This window comes from Neofelis nebulosa, chromosome 10, assembly GCF_028018385.1.
Source record: "Neofelis nebulosa isolate mNeoNeb1 chromosome 10, mNeoNeb1.pri, whole genome shotgun sequence".
Lineage (NCBI taxonomy): Eukaryota > Metazoa > Chordata > Mammalia > Carnivora > Felidae > Neofelis > Neofelis nebulosa.
In genome coordinates, this window is record NC_080791.1 from 97,547,316 (window position 1) to 97,567,284 (window position 19,969).

Below are 19,969 nucleotides of genomic sequence, written 5' to 3' on the forward strand. Positions count from 1 at the left end.
GCGGCCCGGCCCAGAGGGGTCTGCGGGCCATGTGAGGGGTCAGACTGGTGTTGGTGCCTTGCCCAGGAATGGTGACAGGATCTGGGTTGGGAGGGAAGGGAGGTCTCGGATGGCCACACGTGGGGACACCGTGGATCGGGCCTCTGTCGGCGTTTGTGCAGTTGTGTGACCCGTGGCGGCTGGGGGGTGCAGGAGAGGTTGTGTTTGGAGGGAGGGCAGTCAGAGACCTCCTAAGAGGGAGTTTGCCATATTTAAACTCTGACACCTTCGAAGCAAACAGGGAGAGAAGATGGTTTGCAATGGGGAGTCTATGGTGAGGTCTGCTGTCCCCTTCCCTGGAGCCTACCGCCTCGCCCACCTGTGCTCCCCACCCAGGAGCCATCGATGGCAGATGCAGGGAGGATGGCGAGAGGGGCTGCGGTTTACCCTCTTCGGAGCACAGTAGGATTTGTTCTCTTATTGTCAGAGGAGCTGTTCTCATTGCCACTTAACAGGTGCAGAAGCAGAGGTGCCCCGGGGACAGGTGACCCCTGTGTCACAGTATAGGGATGCACGCTCCCTCCCTCCAGCCCCCTTTCACGTAATCGGGTCAGCCACTGCCCTGAAAGTGGCTCCAAGAAGGCCCTGGACACCCTCCTAACTCCTTCTCCCCGACCACTGGCACCGGTCAGCTCGGCACTTGCATAGCAGACCCCGTAACTGGGCGCCCTCGATGGATTTGCCCTCCCAGTCCTCCCAGGACTCACACCTTCCACCGTGGAGATTGGTTTTTCCTAATTAAGTTGTTGAATGAAGAAGGCACAGACAATATGGTGCGAGGGCCCAGATCAAAGAGGAGGGGGCCTTGGAGATGGGCCTTCAAAGGGGCCACGTTTTCACTTGAGGGCACTGTGACCAGAGACACGGAAGTGGGGACCAGACCCCTGGCCTGGGCTCCTATTCCCTATTGCTGCCTCTGGCTCTAGACAAGCAAAGGAGAGGGTGTCTGGGCGCAGTCTAGTGTCAGGCCTTTCTGCACCACTGCTGCTTTCGAGACTCTAGAAGCTTTGCCGACGAGCTGGTTCTGTTCCACGCTCCCCACCCCCCCCCACTCTGATCTTTCAGCCTGGGGGCAAGGCTTTCCCACAAGCCCCAAAGAAAGACACCATCTGAACTAACTGAGTGATCATCTGATGCCCCTGAGATTCTGACTTAATTGGGCTGGGGAGGAGCCCACAGGTATTGGTCTTTTTTAAAGCTCTCCATGGGGATTCTGATGTGCCGCTAGGGTGGAGAACCCCCCTGTACTGATCTTCATGCTACAGTGGTAAACTGGGGCCCGGGGCAGGGCGAGATCTTACTCAAGACCACGAGGACGCTGGCAGAACCAGGACTTGAATCCGCCCCTGGACTTCTGGGCCGGTGTTCTTTCTGCTCGCGCACAGGGCCCAGCCAAAGCATGGCCTCCTGGACTCCGTGTGGGGTGGGTTCAGCTACTGCTCCCTTGCCGGCATGGGGTCTGCCCGGTTCCCATTCTGTCCCAGCTGCCGGCCCTGTTCCAATGCAAGATGGTGCCAGGGTAGCCACAGGTGGTACACCACCCCCCCCACCCCCGCCCCGCCGCCCATCTCATCTAAGACTCAAGGTGTAGGTTGAGGTTGGGTACCTGGTTTGTTGCCGTGGAGATGTCCCTCTGGTGGTGGTTGGAGGGGAAAGCCGGTTCATCCTGGGAACCTGCCTTCCCCCTTAGGGTATAGCTTCCTTCTGTATAGCTCATTCCGCGTTGCAGACGCCTTCACTTGTACTGTTACAACCTGGGGGCTCGTGGATGATTGAATGGAGTTGGTTAGTGTTTTGAAACACTTAAGTGGTGGGCTGGGAAGAGAACGGGCGTCTACGTAATGAGGGTTGACTTGGTGGCCTCCCTATGCCAGGTGCTCTACATCCGTGTCATTGGTGGTCTGAAACCGGGGGCTGTTTTGCTTGGGGGCACTTTGGCGGTTGTCACATCAAACCAGGGAGGCTGATAAACATCCTAATTACCCAGGATGTCGTCCCACCCACCCACATAGAATTTTCTAGCCCCAACTGCCAATAGTGGTGAGACTGAAAACCCCCATGACTTCCTCCTGGCTGCCCTGGGAGGTGGCGCTAGAATCACGAGCCTCATTGTCTAGACGGGGAAGGGGGTGGGCACCAGAGGCTCAGCCCCTAGTTCCAGGTCTGTCTGAGTGCAAGGCGCGGACCACGGTCCCTGTCTTGGCCGGGTCACAAAGCCCCGACCTTCCTTTCGCCTGAGCTATGGCGTTCTGGGTAGGTGACGCGGAGAGGTAAAGGCTGAAGGATCTCTGTGCCCCTAGCCTCCTGCTGTGGTTTTGGGGGCAGCTGGAGGAGTGAATGGGGCTCCAGGTTCCCCTCCATGTGTTGGGTTCCTCTCTTGGGTTGCTCTTGCTCAAGCAGCCCCTGGCTCCTCTGTGCACGTGGAAGCCAAGGTCACTCCTGGTCTCCATCAAAGGGGAACTTGTCTCCCGGTGGCCGCTCATGGACCGCTCGCGTCCTACCCACGAGCCGCCCAAAGGTCACCGCAGCCCACCCCGAAACGAGCTGACCCCAGCTGGAGGGGAGCCTACGCACACATCCGGCGGAAGGCGGGGACGGGGCCTGGGGAGGACTTGGAGGCCGGGGAAGGAGACAAAGAGAGCCGCAGGGCAGAAAACGCTTTCTGTGACCACACCCTAATCGCTGGCATCGCCGGCGAGGAGATTGAAACATCCCCCTGTTTCAGTAGTCTTCCTGTGAGCCATCTGTAGCGACCGTGGCCCGGTCCGAACCCCAGTAAGAACCCTTTCTCCCCCTTCGGGGCTTTAATGCTCATCGTCATTCTGCTTTCCCCTCTCTGGTGACAGCCCCGAAGGTGGGGTGGTTGTCCCTCCTGACCCGGCTGGGGAGAGAGGCCGGGAGGGGCTGAGCCAAGCGCCCCGGCTGCCGGGGCCAGCCAGGGCCACCCAGGACCACGGCAGGGCCCGACACCGGGCTGTCCGGCGCGGGCCGCGTTTCCACCCACTCCGCCGCACCTCTGCTGCCCGCCTGCCCTCTGAGGAGTAGTGGAAGGGGCCTCTCGCTAGGAGGAGGGTGTGGTGGTGGTGAGCAGGCCAGGGTGCCCGGGTGCCTCCTGGCTCCCCAGCTGGGGGCCGGCAATTAGGAAGGAGGAGGACCGCCCGCGCTGACGGTCATTTACCCAATTGTGCTTTGTGGGATATTCAACCCAAGGAATGTGGCGCCCCTGGCTGAGCGCAAGAGGAAGCCCAAGTTCTCCAAGGAGGAGCTGGACATTCTGGTCACGGAGGTGACCCACCACGAAGCGGTTCTCTTTGGGAGGGAGACCATGCGGCTGTCCCATGCCGACAGGGACAAGATTTGGGAAGGCATAGCTCGGAAAATCACCTCCGTCAGCCAGGTGCCCCGCTCCGTCAAGGACATTAAGCACAGATGGGATGACATGAAACGGAGGACCAAGGACAAGCTGGCCTTCATGCAGCAGTCTCTGTCGGGCCCCGGGGCCGGGGGCCGGGCCCCCGCCATCGTGCTCACTGCCCACGAGAGGGCCATCGAGTCAGCGCTGCTCACGGCCCGTTCTGGGCACAGCTTCCCCAGGGCGGAACTGGACGGCACCGACAGCCCCTCGACCAGCTGTGAGTACCACCTGCCTCCCTCCCCGGGCTCCCGCTGCCCAGCCTCCTCCTCCCCTGCCGTCCCCCCCTTCCCTGGTCTTCTCCTGTCTCTGTCCCTCTCCGTCTTGTCCAGTCTTCCCATGCACCCTTCCCTCCTTCCCCCGCTCTGTCTTCTCCACCCCTTTCCGTTCATTCATTCTAGAATATTTCCTGAACTCTGTGCCAGGAGCTGTGCTAGGAGCTGGGAAGACAGCGTTGTATATAAATCCTACACGGGCCCCGCTCTGGGGTTGTCCCTAGACTCGTGGGAATAAACAAGCTTTAAGTCATTGTACAAGGACAGTTGTAATGAAGGGATGAAGGGCGAACGCCGGAAGTCCTGAGAGCGGGGCTGACGACCCGGGCCACCTGCACAGTGTCCCTGGGGCCCTGCACGTGCAAGGGCACCGTGCGGGGGGTTCGTGCTCTGCTGTTGGCCTCCTGAAATTCACACTGGGTTTTGAACAAGGTGCCCTGTATTCAAGTGTTGCATTTGGCCGTGCCAGTTATGTACTAGCCTTGCCTGAGAGCAAGGGGGCCGGGGAGCTGGCTGTCCTCGGGGGCCGGGGAGGGCCTCCCAGGAGTGACAGTTGCACTGACTTGGGAAGGGTGAGTAAGAGTTAACCAGGCCTCGGCATGGGGCGCCGGGAGGGGAGCAGGGAGCCTCCAGGCTGAGAACTGCATGTACGAGGCCCCCGCATCAGGAAGGCGCTTGGCACGTTCCAGGACAGAGAGGAACCAGGGAAGCCCAGTGTAGCAGGCGTGGGGGAGGGGGTGCGGGAGGAAGCCAGCCAAGTCTTCAGGGCCCAGGCCACGGAGGGGGTGGGGGGGAAGATGAGTTCCTGCTCTCTCTCTTCCTAACCTCTTCATTTCTGTGTTCTTTTCTGTGCTTCTGCGCCCACTCCTCTCTGCCCTCTGCCTCTTTCTCCCCCCCTCTAAGGCTCTCTCTCAGATCTCTCCATCTCACCAGGTTCCCTCCCTGTCCTTACTGCCCCCTTGCCCTTCTCCACCCCTCTTCTGCTTTATTCACCTCTGCTTCCCGTGACCCAGGATGGACTTGGATGCAGGGGCCTGACTGTGGAATCTCCTGGCCCAGCAGGCTGTAGTTGGGGCTGTGGTTCCATCTGGGACTCCCCTGAATGGGGAGCGGTCGAGACCCTTCTGTGGTGGGACTGCACCCCCTTCTCCCCACACATCCCCCCACCTTCGGCCCACGGTCCCAACGGGAGTCTGGCCTACGATAGACGGAGCAGGGCAGGAGGACTGCAAGTCAGCGGCTGGCCAGCCCGGGGAAGGTGGTTCACAAGGACCCCGTCTTCCCTCCCACGGCCCTCTGCTGTTGGGATGGGGATCGCACTAATTTCCTGTTTGGCTGGGGCTCCTGACAGGTGGCCCCTCAGAGTCCGTTCTTCAGGACTGGGAAAGGAACGGAGGCCGTCTACTCAGACTCCCTTGCTATGTAGACGAGGCAGATAAGTTCCAGAAACAGAGGTGGCCCCCCAGCTAGATTCAGAACCAGGACTCGGGCCCAGGTCTGCCAGCTCCCTACGAATTGGCATTTTGCTAAGCTTCAGGGTGATTCCACCCAGTTAGGAGAAAAAGACGGGTGCCTGGCAGCCGGGGCCGTCCGTTCCCTAAATCCTGCCCTGCTCTCTCTTCCATCTCCTCAAGAAGGTAATGAGGTTACCAAATGTGACCTGGGCTGGGCAGGGGGCCCGGGACCCCTCCACCGCAGACTTGGCCAGGCCCCCCTTTCCCGGCCGGTCGACCAGCTGTTACAGCACGAGGCCAGGGGCTCTGTGGAAGGAGGCCCTGAAAGGGGGGTGGGGGGGAAGCACCATCGCCTCGGCCCCGCTCACTCCTTCCAGCCCTGCCACGCCAGAACGGGTGTCCTGGGATCCCTGGGGGGCTGGCAGCTATCCCACCAAGCGCGGTTATGAATCACTGGGCTCTTCTCGTGCCAGCCCAAAGGGAGGCCCTGGGACCCTGGGGAGGCATGCATGTGTGCGGCTGGGGACAAGATGAGTCAGTCTTCTCGGTCACCTCCCCTGGGGGGTGGTTCTGAATTTAGCCCCTCTGGTGCAGGCAGGGAACCTGCATACTTTTTATTCCTGCCGTGGGAATCAGCTCATAACCTTGCTCACAAGAGAGCCAAGGTCTGGGTGTTGCAGGGGCCCGGCCCCTCCCTGTGACTGGCCGTCTGTGTGGTGGTGCCTTGCAGGCCTTCAGACGCTCCTGGGTGAGAGCGATGCTTCTTCCCTGGGCGGCCCGCCTTGGGGGTCTCGGGGGAACATCAGGACCGGCTGCAGAGGTGGCTCTCCTGCTCTGTGCCCTCCAGCCGCGTCACTCCTTTCCTACCCCTTGCCTCCCGACTCCAGACTGCCCCGGGGCCTGTCCCTCACCCCCCCAACCCCCCCCCACCCCCCACCCCCCGTGACTTAAAACTGCAGATTCTAGCAAGGCCACGAGGTGGCCCAAGCGAGTCAGACAGAACTCCGAGTGCCTTTTGGCGGGTGTCACTCTTCCGGCTTTGCCAAGCTCCTTCGTGTCCGTTCTCTTGTTTCATTTTCTTGACAACCCTGTTAGGCGGGCAAGCGGCTGGGTAGATCAAGACAGAGCGGTTGTGATCTTTGCTCTGCAGAAACTGAGTCACAGAAGGACGAAGTGAGCGAGCCGGTTGACTTGCTGTCACTGGGACTGGTGTCTCCAAGTCCCCCGACCTGGGCCCTCCCGCAAGCGTGTTGCTGTTCCCGTGAAAGGAAGGGGGCCTGGGCAACGCTCACCCTTGTCCCCCGGGGTGCCGGGCCCGCACACCTTCAGGGATTTGGGGAGCAGGTGTTTGTGGGCCGGTGCAGGGGAGCAGGCAGGTGCTGAATTAGACTCGGGGGCGGCCGGGGAGGGGGATTATAGAGCGACTTGGAGGGGGGGGGATGGTGGGCCAAAGCCCAGAGCTGCCCCCTTTCTCTCTGTTGTAATCATTTGCCCTTCTTTGTTTCTATCCCGCAAGATGATGAAGATGAGGAGGCCCCGGGGCCCTCGAGGCAGCCTCTGCGGGTGCCCCGGCAGCGGTCACCAGAGGAAGAGGCCCACCTGGCCAGGCCTACCCTGCTCCGCTCATCGTCCTCCTCAGACCAGTCCGAGATGGTGGGCCCCAAGCCAGAGGCCCTATCCCGGCCCTCACCGCAGGCCCAGGCTGCCTGCAGGACCCCTCGGCCGCACCCCAGCCCGCCCGGCACGGGCCTTGACTGGCAGCTCCTCCATGCCTACGTCCGGCAGACCGAGGTCCTCCAGCAGTTCTGCCAGGAGCTGGTGACCGTGCACCGGGACATGGCGAACAGCATGCGTTCCATCGGCCAGACCGTGGCGGAGCTGACCGGCCGCGTCGGTCAGGTGTGCCAGACGCTAACGGAGATCCGAGACGGGGTCCAGGCATCTCAGCGGGGGCCAGACGGGGTAGCCCCCGCGGGCTCTACCCCTCAGGTCGAGGCCCCCCCGGCAGAGCCCCCGCAGGCTCCCCCGGCGCCAGCCCCCGCACGGACTACCAGGTCTCGGAAGAGAAAGCACACCTTCTGACCCGGCCAGTCTCCAGTAGGAGGAAGAGAGACGGGGGTGGGGGGACGGGTGCCTGGCCTTGCGACGGGTGCCAGTCTCCCGTGTCCGGGACCAATGACCCTTGTAGGATGCTGGGGAGGCGGCCACCTCCTCCCGGAGTGCAGGCCAGCTGCCCTGGGCTCCAACAGAGTGTGTACTGAGCCCCGCTCCCTCGTCTTCGGCAGATGCTGAAGATGCAGGGAAAGCGACCTGCCCGATGCTTGCTTGCCCTGGGGCGTCAGCCTCCTCTTGGTCCGCACCCACGGCGGCGAGCCTTGCGGGGAAGAGGGGAGCAAGAGGGGGGAGCGCCTGAATGGACTCCTGCTTGCCGACCGCAGGGCTGCCACGGCTGCCTCCCACGCCCTGATTCCGCTGCTTCCGAAGGGGGCGAAGCTTGAGGATGGGCAGGGGGAGCTCAGCCCTTCCGGGAGGGGTGCGTCCTCCCCTTCCCCAGGGCTCTGAGTGCGGCGGGTGGTGCCCCTGCCTTGGCCTTCCGCTTGCCCTTGCGGTGCGTGTGCTCAGCTGCTGTGCTTGCCTTTTGTGGAAGGGGATGGCGTCGGAGGAAGGCGAAGACTCCCCGGAGTTCTTAGAGAGAGCACCTTATGCTTTCCCTGCATTTGCAGGCGTGTGGTCTCAGTGGGTTCTCAGGACAGCCGGAGAGGCAGCCAAGCCGGGTATCGTTGTCACGTTATTACTGCCATCACCTGCATTTCCTAGATGATCAGTGACACGACAGTTAGTTGGCGGGGCGGGGTGGGGGTGGGGGCGCCAGGACTGGAAGCCAGGTCTGCGGATTTGTCCAGCTCCCCTGTCAGAGGCCAGATCGGGAGTCGGGAGGGGTACCGCGCCTCGCCCGCCCACGCCTCGGCTCTCCTGGGTGCCGGTGGGAGGCAACGGCAGCCTCCCGGCGGTGAATCCACCCACCCGGCTCTGGCACTAAGGCTAACAGCTGGGGGGGGCGGGGGGGGGGGGGGCCTGGGGAGAGGCAGGGCCCAAGCCTCAGCACCCACAAGGTGACTCCTCTTCTGGCGTCTATAAGAACCCAGCAAGGCTCCCGTGCCACCCAAGTTCCAGCATGCCTCGCCTCCGCTTGCTTGGGCTGCAAATGCATTAGCTACACACATCTCTAGCTTCATATTTCATTTCGGAGTGTGGGGGGAGAGCCGGGTTCCTCGAGTCCCGGAGGGAGGTGGGGGAGGCAGTCGCAAGCTTAGCTCTGACCCAGGTTGTAGCTCGGCTCTGTGTCCTCTTTGCTCCCTGGCCTGAGGCTGACCCTAGCAGAAGCTCCCCTCCCCCGGCCGGCCCTCCATCTATCTCCCCCACGCCTGCCCCCTAGAGCCCTAGTGGGGGCTGGGAGGACTGCCGTACCCAGTGCCTGCTGTGGCTGCTCCTGGAGTGCTGCTTCTGAACCCAGACCAAGCTTGGTCCCAGGGAGAGAGCTCGGAGGGCAAACCGCTAGGTCCCCGTGTCCTCAGCCTCCATCGCCCCACTCTGTGGTCCTCTGGGGGTTCCTGCCACCCCCAAACTGAACAGTCCCCAGTCCGACAGCCCAGTGGCTTGATTATTGCCTGGCATTCCCCTGCCCTCCCAATGCTGGAATCAAAGATTGCCTTCCCAAGTATTTTTGTTAAGACGGCAATAAAAAGAAATTGATCTCACACTTGGAACACACCCAGTCTCCAGGATCTTTCTTTGGTGTATATTCTCTTTCTTTGCTTCCTGTGAAAACCTCAAGGCCCCCAGAGCAGGGGTTAGATGATGGAGGGAAAGCATGCTGGCCACAGGGGCTCGAGTGCCCCTGCCACTTCCGGGATTCCGGAAGCACTCAGATGCCCCGTACTCGGCACCAGGCTAGCCCTGTAAGGAAAAGAAAGGAACCCGTGATCTGAGCGAGATGAACAGCCACGTCTGAAACCACTGAGCTGTATTTTATTAAAGTCTTTGCACAGTGAGAGTGAGATGTTGCTAAGTGAATTTTTACCTTTTGTTCCCTAGAAGAAGTTAGGGGTCCTGGGGGGGGGGTGGGAATCACTATTTCCGGCAGGAGGCTCCAGATGGTCAGGGGCTATCCATTCGCCAGTGTACTTCAGGGACCACTCTGAGGCGTGACCTTTTTTTTTTTTGGACACCTCCCCACAGATCCTAGTATCCGTCTGTCACAGGCAAGACCCTGCCCACAGAGATCTGAGGCTTTCAAAGTAACCAGAGTGGCTCCTCTGGGTCCTTTTGGGAGTCTCCTTAGAAGACAAAGGCCTCCTAACCTGTGAGTTGCCCTGGCTTACGCCAGTCACACAGAGAGCTTCTCCCAAGCAGGAAACCCCACGTCCTGACCAGGGATCTGTCCCCTCTCTGGAAAGTTCCAGCCTGCCTTTGACCTCTTGGAATCCAGGTCCTCCTCTTCTGCTCTCGGCCGAAAAGGATGACCATGGAAATCAAAATTACTCGATTTCCACAAGAGGCAAAGATCCTGTGAAACCAGGCCCAGGATCTTCTCCAGCAAGGTGTAGGTGCTGACTGGCCTTTCCTTCTGGTCCGGGGGAGGGAAGAGATCAAGTTGGAAGCAAAGGGGACAGAGAGACGAAGAGCCTATGAACTCCTGATGGAATTTCATTAGAGTCTTTTTCTAGGCTTCAGTGGGGGACTATGGGTCTAGCACATCAAAACAGGAAGGGGAAACTGAGGCCAGTGGACGGAAGGCAACGGGCAGCCAATTTCAGCTTGAGATGGGGAAGTCCCGCCTAAGAGTCCGAGGCCTCCAGCCGCACTCAAGGCTGGCTGCGTGACGTTCTGTCAGCGTTTGGGTGACCATCTGGTGGGTGGGTGCATGACCCAAAGACCCGCCCAGCTCAGAGACCTAAATGCACGGGAGAAAACAGAGCCCTGCCTCTTCTCGGTCAGTCTTTCCCATTCCTGCCTCCGTGAGTGGCACATCTTCCTCTCCGTCAGAGACCTACCCCCTGAGCAGGAATGTCTGAGCCTGGCCTTTGTCTGCCCCCACTCCAACAAAATGGATGCCCCGTGGGTTATTTTCTCTCTTCCGTTGAAACCCATAGTCATTTCCTGTCCCAGCTAGAAAATCTGGTGCATTTGATAAGGCACAGTGGGTGAGGTCTAAGAAGTGGTTTCTTAGTGCCTGTCTATCCAATTCCCAAAGCCAGCAAGGAGCTCAGAATAAAAATAATCCATTATCATCATGAAAACTTCAGTCCAGAGAGCAGCTTCCGCTCCCACCCACCCCCTCGATTGCTTCAAAGGTTGTCACCTCTGTGGGTCTGATTTGAAAAGCTATCAGATGAGCTCTTGCATTCGTAGAGTGCCCTGTGCTAGCCATTTTCCACCCTCCTTCCGACATACTCTGTGCCTTCTCTCCAACGAGGTAGTGACCTGGAGACTCAACAGATACAGGGACCTTCGCTCCCTAGAAGCTTTGTCTTCCAGGGAGGGCTCTTGCTTGTCTGCAGCCATGAGATGGGACAGGCGTGGTTCTTCATGAAGGGATTGTTGTACGGGAACGGGATTCTGGGAGTGGATTAAACCCCTGGGTGTCACTGCAAAATACTTAAAAGAGGGAGAGTGAATTCCAGGTAATTGGTGTTGAGACTTAGCTGCCTCCATTGAACACCTCGGGGGAGTGGGTTGTTACCATTCGCTGAGAGGTGCCATAGATATTATATCTCGAAACGACCAAATACAACCAGGTGCTGAACAAATTTTGATCTGTTTTGGGAGACTGTGATTGATGCCAGAGAAAGTAATTCTAGCTTTTAGAGCTTGATGATTGTTTGCACAGCCAAACCAGAGAAGAGCGTGTCTTTCCTTGTGCTCTGTGATTCAGGTGATTCTTGTGAGGAGACAGGTGGATGAGCAGTTTGCCTTCTGAATCCAGGAGTAGGAAAGTTTGGGTCTACCCCAGTTCTGTTCGATGCTAGCCACAAGTCTGATTAATTTTGGATGTCGAACCCCGGGCTCTCACTAAACTGGGGACTGGAAAATATTTTGCACATTCAGAAGGAATATCAGATCCAGAGAAGAGCAGACCCCTGCAGCTGGAGAGCTGCAACTCAGAAGTGTCCATGTGGAAAGACCGCCCTGGGCCAGGGGTCCTCTTCTCCTTCCCCCCAAGTTCTTGGTTTGCGGCACGCCTGGGCGTCGCGGATATCACGGTATTGTCTTCACGGCTCAGGGAGACCGATGCTCGTGTCCGATGCCGACAAGCACACAGATGCGTTGATTTAGTCTCTGGACACAAGCAGGTTCTGGGGATCTAAGCGCCATGCATCCTGCCCGTGTGACCCTGGCAGGGTGGAGCTCACGACTGCTTCTCTCAGAGCGGGTGAAGCAGCCGGCGTTCATGTTTGCACTGCTGCCTCCCTTGGCCTTAGCCCCGCAACCCCGGGGTCTGTGCTGCCGCCTGTTGTCAGGTGGACTGGTCCCTGGACTCTAGTGGTTCCCCTTATAAGGTCACGGCCTCCTCCAGGGCTGAGTAGAACGGAGGCTACAGGGGACTATCCTTGCGAGTAGAAAGAACGGAGGCTAAGGGGACTATCTGTGACAACGGGCACGATATGCTCCAGGGTGCTCTGCCTGAGGGGCCAGGAACATAGACTCACAATGCAGGCGGCCACTGCGACCGCCACCAGTACTGAAAGTGGAGTTCGTGTGTCTTTTCTTGGGGGGGGGAGGGGTAACTGTAATAATTGCTTAATAAGGAAAACTTGGAAATTACAGAAAAACTTACAAAGTAGATCCACCTGTAATGGCCAATCACTGTTAAAGCATTGGTATATTTCCTTCAAGTAGTTTACCAAGGCTTGTGTTTAGAGCGTGGTTGGAACTATAGAATAGATAGCTTTCAGCCCTCCTGTTCTCACGTTGAATCCTATCAGGGCCCTTTTTTCCGAGTCATGAAAGATCCCTTGAAAACGCTTTTCTATAGATGAGCGATTCCATCGTACGAATATGCCGCGGTTCGCTAAGCTGTTGCTCCGGTATCGGACGTTTCGGTGTTTTCTGCTTTTGCGTTATTGTGAACGATGCTACAGCCAGGGCAGTGGTATGCCGAGTCGTCTACTCGGTCTGCATCTTATGGTCCTTTTTAAAATTTTTCAAAAATTGCGACAGAATGCACATGCCATAAAATTTACCATTGTAACCATTTTTTGAAGTATGCAATTCAGCGGCATCAATTTCACTCGCGTTGCGGGGTCGTGACCACCATCCATCTCAAGACTCTTTTCGTCTTTCCCCACTGAAACTATATACCCATTACACGCGAACTCCCCGTCCCCCCACTCCCCACCCTGGCCCCTGGCAACCCCCGTTCTCCTTTCCGTCTCTGAATGTGACTGTTCCTGCAAGGACCTCGTATAAATGGGATCCTACCGTATTTGTCCTTTTGTGATCGGCTCCCTTCGCTTGGTATGTGTCTTCAGGGCTCATTCGCGGTACAGCGTATATCGGAATTTCCTTCCTTTTTAAAGCCAAGTAATAGCCATCGTATGTGTATTCCACATTCCTTTTATCCACGTATCCATCAGCGGGCATGGGTCGCTCCCACCTGCAGACGGTTGTGAATAATGCTGCCGTGAACATGGGTGTACGAGGCCATATTGCCAATTTGTTTCCCCAAGGCTTGTGCCCACTTATTCTCCACCAGTAGTCTGGGATACACTTTTCTAGCCAATGTGGATGTTATCATTAAAAAGAGAGAGAGGTGGGGCGCCTGGGTGGCGCAGTCGGTTGAGCGTCCGACTTCAGCCAGGTCACGATCTCGCGGTCCGTGAGTTCGAGCCCCGCGTCGGGCTCTGGGCTGATGGCTCGGAGCCTGGAGCCTGTTTCCGATTCTGTGTCTCCCTCTCTCTCTGCCCCTCCCCCGTTCATGCTCTGTCTCTCTCTGTCCCAAAAATAAATTTAAAAAAGTTCAAAAAAAAAATTAAAAAAATAAAAAATAAATAAATAAATAAATAAATAAATAAATAAATAAAAAGAGAGAGAGGGAGAGAGGGAGAGAAATCTGGGCCAAAGAGACAACGTGCTACTTGCCGTTTCTTTCCTTTGGAGTGATGCTGAGTGCTTTTCGTTTGCTCGTGACCCATTGGGATTTTTCCCCGTGAATGACTGCGTACCCTGGACTGCTCCAAATCCCGCTCTCTGGGCGATGCCGGTCAGTCCGACTTTGATTCCTATCCTGGCTTTTGAGACAAACCATAGCATGAGCAAAAGAAGTTTATTTTTTATGACGCATTTCCTGGATGCTCGCGTGGTGTGAGGATCCTTAAGACTCCAGTTTCCTCTTGTGCTTTTGATCTCTCCGCCTCTGCTTCTCTGTAGGTGTTACATCATCTCAGCTTTGGATGGCGGCAGGTTGGATGTTGGAAATGTCATTTCAGGGAGCGGGGGTAAGGGAGAGATTCTGAGGGTTTGGCAGAACTTTAAAGGTTATCTGGGCATTGCTGGTGCTTTACATGCCCACAGAGGAGCCGTGAGATCTAGTGGGAAAGACACAGACCTCAAAGCTCCATCTCCCATTTGTTCGCTGTGTGACCTCAGGCGAGTCACTTAGCGTCTCTGAGTCTTAGTTTCCAGTCGTTGCTAACCTTCTCTCGGGTCTTATTTCCCTTCGTCTCCTGTCAGCATCGGGCACCCACTTTTTAAAGACATTGATCTTCAGCATTTGTTAATTGGCCTTCGGGGCGCCGTTGTCACATGGGTTGTTTCTTCTAGGCTTCGTGAAATCCTGGAAACAGTCCAGGAATCCCACACTTAGCGCCATCGGAGGCCTGCAGGTGTCTGGGGGTCCCTGCGGTTAAAATTTAGCCAAGAGCGAACGACATGGCCTTTCGGTTTGGTAATCGTTTTTATATCTGGTGTTGCATTTTGTGCTTACCAGTACGTGGGAGGTAGGCAGGGCGGCTGTCATCCCTAGTCTCAGAAAACAGAGACCCTCAGAGGGTCCGAGGCTTGCTCGAGGTCGCACAAAACTGTGACGTCGGGACGAGGGACCGGCTCTAGCTGGGGTCCCGATCCCGGACAGGCAGCCGTCCTTCGACTTTTGCGCACGCCCCTTGCCTGTGGACCTCTGACCTCCACCGAGTGGCCCGTGCGTTCTCACCTGTCCCCCTCGCCCCCAGGTACGTGGTCATCTCCCGGGAAGAGAGGGAGCAGAACCTGCTGGCATTCCAGCACAGCGAGCGCATCTACTTCCGAGCCTGCCGGGACATCCGGCCCGGGGAGCGGCTCCGGGTCTGGTACAGCAAGGAATACATGAAGCGGCTGCACAGCATGTCCCAGGAGACCATCCACCGCAATCTGGCCAGAGGTGAGTCCCCACCCGAGGTGAGGGCCACGCCCGCCACCAAACACAGGGGAGGCCAGGAGTGCTTCTCTGGGAGCTTCCTGAGAAGACCGTTGGGGAATGCAGTCCAGCGGCGACGGGGAGACCCAGAGGGACGCGGGGCGGGGGACGGACGGTCTGCGTGTGAGCCGCGGCTCTGGGCGGGGCCGCAGACCCTCCAGGGTGCCGTCCTCCCTCAGAAACCCTGGCACAGGCATCGGAGAGTATCCGGGAGAGAGACAGGGCCCCAAAGCCAAGCGCATAAGTGTAATCAAAGTTGGTCCTCTTTCTCCGACTCAAACTGATGGGAAGGTGCTACAACCCGTCCCTGTCGCAGTGATACTAACATTTGCTAAGTGCTTACCACGTGCCCAGCGGTGGTTCTGCGGTGTTCACCTACCTCGTAAGGGTGCGGTGGGAATTAGCTGGGTAATGCGCCCATTTAGAGCAATGCCCACCTTGACCACTGTAAGCCCTCGGTTGGAAACTTTTAACGCTGACCATCCCGTGTGGCTGATTATCCCCCAGCTCACCAATGTAGAAACTGAGCATCGGTTGAATACAGCGACTCACCCGGCTAGGTCACGGGGCTAGGAAGGGCACTGCTGGCTTTCTCATCCACATCTGTCCAGGGTCCTAGTCCAGGGTCTCAGCTCTAACCTACGATGGTATACGGCCTCCCAGACCAAACTCGTTTCTTCCCAGCTTCCTCCTGGCCTCATTCCTGAAAGTCCCGATCACACGCTGTGAATGAACCACCTCTATTAGAAGAAGGCAGTTCTTCTCAGGGAGGGAGGTGGGAAGGTGACCTTAGGCGTGGGTGGTGGCCTGGTGGGGGAGATGTCCATCCAGCTCCATTTAAATGCGTCATTTGCAAGTGGCTTAAAATACCCCCCAGCCCCTAGCCCTTTGCCTCTCTATTCCAGCCTCAGCCTGGCCCAGGCAAACTGGTGAATCCAGCTCCTCTCAGGGGGATATTTCTTGCATTAAGGAAAAGCATTCAAAGACCCAGAGTCCATCTGGTCTCAGGAGCCAGGACTATACCCAAGCCCCACCATGTCACGCTCCTGACCAACCTACTTATTGGAGATAAATCTTCACATGGAGTATGAGTGGAGAAGAGAGAAAGGGGGCAGGGTGGCCCATGGCAATTAAGCTATGTTAATTTTTTTTAAGTTTATTTATTTTGAGGGAGAGAGAGAGAGAGAGAGAGAGCGAGCAGTAGCAGAGAGGGGCAGAGAGAGGGAGAGAATCCCAAGCAGGCTCTGTGCTGAGCCCAGCACGGGGCTTGACCTCATGACCACGAGACATGACCGAGCCGAAATCAAGAGTCAGACGCTCCACCAGCTGAGCCACCCAGGCGCCCCAAGGCTGTTTTTAAAAACAAAACGGAACAAAGCGGGTTGTGGACCTTGAATGCACAGCTGCTGCCTGACTTGGTAAAAGGTATCTGTGATTGGGGGGGGGCGGTGGGGAGACCCAGTCGACATACTCACCTCTTGTCTTCTTCGGAACCGGGGGTTGGCCACGTGCCGATCTCGCTCGGGAAGGCAGGTTTCTATGACGAGATTCCCTTGGTTTCCGTTTGACCTCTGAAGAGACCTTGTGTAACCGTGTCTGATGCGCAATACACCTTTGTTGAATGGATAAGGGAAGACAGGAACGAAGACGGCCAAGAAGTCTCCAAAAGAATCGTCCTATCACCAGAAGAAAAGAAAACCAAGAGAAGTCCTATCTGAGGACACAGGTTCCGCCCCTTGGCCATAATCTTCTTAAATTCTCCTGGATTCGTGATATCCTCCCCCACCCCCACCCCCACCCCCAACCCAGTGGCTTCTCCAAAGCACATCAAGCTGCGGTCATCCTCAGAGAGCCCCGAGATCCGAGGGGAACGCTCGGAGGAGGGAGTGACCTCTCGGGAGTGGCTCAAAGGAGGCGTAGCAGAGAGGCTTGAGATGAGATACGTGTGAAGATTTGTGAAGATACAGGAGGAAGGAGTGGCTGTTCCTGGCCAGGCTGAGCAGTAGGAAACAGGAAGGAGACTGAAAGGCACCGTGGGGCCGGGCCAGAGCCGCGGGTGGGCTTGATCCTAAAGCCCTTGGGAGCAGTCATGAGCTCAGCGGCCTTTAGCTGTGTAGACGTCTCTGTAGCCTACAGCTTTGGCAGGCTCTGAATACAGTTTAGTGGCATCTTAGATTGGTGGGCCAGCCCCGCTCCGGGAAGGGGATCCCGACACTCAGTCACCGAGGGTCTTGCGTGGAAGGAAGTTCCTTTGTAATTGGGGGCTGGAGCCCTGAGAAAGGCCAGAGCATGAATTACTGGTCCTTCTTAAGTAGGGACGTTACCTGAAGCCCAGAAACTTCTTCCTGCAGACCGTTTAAAGTATGCCTTTGTGGAGATCTTTTAAGAGCCGGATGCATCGGATAGGCGTATTCAAAAAAACCTTGTGTCATTTGATCCACTTTGAGCCACCGATTCACTCTGTGGTGTTTCCCCCCGTATTTAATGGAGGCTTTGAAATCAATTCCACGATGCTGAAAGGTCCTTCTCGGCCTTTAGATTTTTCCGAGCGCCTTGAGTCCGAAGAAGTCCCCCACGCATCCTAGGAGATTTGAATGACCTTGTCTTTAAGCAGAGACGCATGAGGACTCCCTGCTGATGTATATAGCCTTGAGCTCCCGACATAAGCTGTTTGCCACCTGACTGGTCTGTGAGAAGTGAAAGCGTGGCCCTTGACATTTGGAGATTCCAAATGGGCAAGTGTCATAGCTGATCTGTACCGCAAACGTGTCACATTTGTTAGTGTTCACGTCCACCCTTTCTGCTCCTCGGTCGTTATAAAAATATAGGCTGTGAGAGCCACCTGACTTTCAGGGGCCCTGAACATAACGTTATTCGTGCGAGGACAGAAGAGGGGTGTCCTGATTAGGTTACCCCCTTTTGTGCTGTTACCCGTCGGAAGCCTGGATTCATACACGGGCCGGGGCACGGCACCCCTTGCCGGCTGCGGGGAGCCAGGGCTCGGGCATAGCATGGATCTTCTGGATTGTTCCCAGAGATCCTTTGGCCTCCGCTCCACTCAGAGGTTTTTAGCAAACACGGCTTTTGGAAATCCATCCGCAACATACATTCAGGTCAAGTCACTGCTCGGAGTCGGCTCCCAGGGCCCCACCTCTATCTAGGAAGCCCTTTGAGATTCCCCGGCCCCACAGGCCGCCGTCAGGACCTTCTGAGGGTCCCCTGTAGCGTCTGCACCCCCCGGGGAGCATACGCCCTTCTATACCAATTTATGAGACTGTGGCGGCCGTTTCAAAGAATCAGGCTAAAATTCTTGTTGGGAGCTCAGCAACGTCTCTGAAGCCAGTCACGTGATGGATAGAGCTAGAAAAGGGAGCGTTCTTTGTATCATCAGGTAAGGAGACACGGCTATATTTCAAGAATGCTTTGGGTCAGTGGGGCCACGCCCCTCTTTGTCTTGCTGGAGGCTGCCCGCCCGGGAGCCGTCAGCCACTGTGGGGGGCCCCGTCTTCCCGTTCCCCCCACCCGCCTCGGTTGTGGGAGAACCACAGACGTTCAGGTCACGCTCCCTTCCGTGCACCTCGTCCTCTGATCACTGGGAGAGTTAAGAAAGGATGGTTGGCTGTGGGTCGGTCTCTGCCCCGAGGGGCCGTCTCGGGGCAGCCAGGGAGCCGGAAGGAGCGGACTCCGTGTTTCGTGTGTACCTTTTACCAAGTCGAAGCAGCCGTCTTCCAGTTGCCAGGACTGGACGAGAAGCCTGGAGGGCGGGGAGCCACACGCACTGAGCTCTGAGGTGCGCGCCCACCCGCCCGGTTTGATCGGTGGGGGTGTCATCTTCTACGGTTACCGAACTTCCCACTGCCCTCCCCTATAGCCTTCCCTCCATTTGTAAATGTGCCGCGTGTATACGTAAGGCTCCCGTGCAACGCGTGGTCTTTTTAGAGAGTTCTGCCCACGTTTCAGGATCCCACTCTAGACCCCGTGATCCGCTGAGTGACCCGCCTCTCTCTCCCTGTCGTGTCACACCTGCCCCACAAGGCCAGATTCCAGAGGGATGTGTCAAGTGACTTTCCCGATAGGAGGCGTGCCTTGTTTTCTGTTGGTTTCTCCACGTCGGGGCTTTTCCCCCCTTCCTCACGCCCTGGTTTTCCTTCCTAGGAGAGAAGAGGTTGCAGAGGGAGAAGTCTGAACAGGCTCTGGATAACCCAGAAGACCTGAGGGGTCCCCTTCCGCTCCCCGTGTTGAGACAGGGCAAAAGTCCCTACAAGCGTGGCTTTGACGAGGGGGATGTGCACCCCCAGGCCAAGAAGAAGAAGATTGACCTCATTTTCAAGGACGTGCTGGAGGCTTCCCTGGAGTCCGCGAAGGCGGAAGCTCACCAGCTGGCACTGAGCACCTCGCTGGTCATCAGGAAAGTCCCCAAGTACCAGGACGAGGCCTACAGTCGGTGCGCCATGACCGTGTCACATGGCGTGCAGAATGTCGGCCGGACCCAGGGGGAAGGGGACTGGAAGATCCCCCAGGGGGTTTCCAAGGAACCAGGCCCGTTGGAGGATGAAGAAGAAGAACCTTCGTCCTTCAAGGCCGACAGCCCCGCCGAGGCCTCCCTTGCGTCCGACCCTCACGAGCTCCCCACCACGTCCTTTTGCCCTAACTGTATTCGCCTAAAGAAGAAAGTCCGGGAGCTCCAGGCCGAACTAGATATGCTTAAGTCTGGGAAGCTTCCTGAACCCCCCGTGCTGCCCGCACAGGCCCTGGAGCTCCCGGAGCTCTCGGACCCCGCAGGTAAGTTGGCGTGGATGAGACTGTGGCCGGAGGGACGGGCGCCCGGTGGGCAGGGTGAGGGTGGCCTGGCGCTCTCTGCTGGAGCCACCTTCCCCGGGGGGACCTGAGGCGTGTCACGAGGGGGGCGGACTCCGGTCGCGGCCCTTGCCCGCAGGTGCCTGCCCCCGACAGGCTGCTTCTCAGCTCCAGCGGGACGCCTCGCGTCATGCCCTTGTATCCTCCCCGTCAATAAAGGAAGTTCCACTGCTGGAGGGGTGTGTGCTGTGTTCTTGACCCGCTGCCTCTCTCTAGTGGGCCTACCGGTGTCTCAGCCCCACGCTCAACTTCTAAACCCCATCTCTCTCTCTCCCCAGTCCCAAGCAGGGCACCCCGTGGGGGAGAGCTCCCGGCCTTGTTGACCTCAATCCCGGAACACAGCCTCGTTCTTCCCTTCCCGAATCGCTCTTCTGCCGCACGCGGTCCTATCTCCCCTGCCCGGAGTGTTCTAGAAGGACCGGGATGCGGGGGCGTGTGGCTGCACGCCTCGGTGCTTTTCTGTCGGCCGCTGGGATCT

The 19,969-nt window shown here is 57.7% G+C and overlaps 1 protein-coding gene across 8 annotated transcripts in view; it reads left to right on the forward strand.

Annotated features, from left to right (window-relative positions):
* The window catches only part of PRDM11 (PR/SET domain 11), a 90,429-nt gene that overhangs the window by 60,559 nt on the left and 9,901 nt on the right, over positions 1-19,969 (forward strand). For 5 of the 8 annotated variants that reach the window (XM_058688739.1, XM_058688742.1, XM_058688741.1 and 2 more), the window contains 2 exons: positions 14,411-14,598; positions 18,790-19,416. In XM_058688739.1, the coding sequence (XP_058544722.1) occupies positions 14,411-14,598; positions 18,790-19,416 (815 nt within the window). Of the gene's footprint in view, positions 1-3,249; positions 3,672-6,696; positions 8,952-14,410; positions 14,599-18,789; positions 19,666-19,969 lie in introns of those variants that run through there. The other 3 variants (XM_058688747.1, XM_058688746.1, XM_058688744.1) reach the window with 3 other exon arrangements.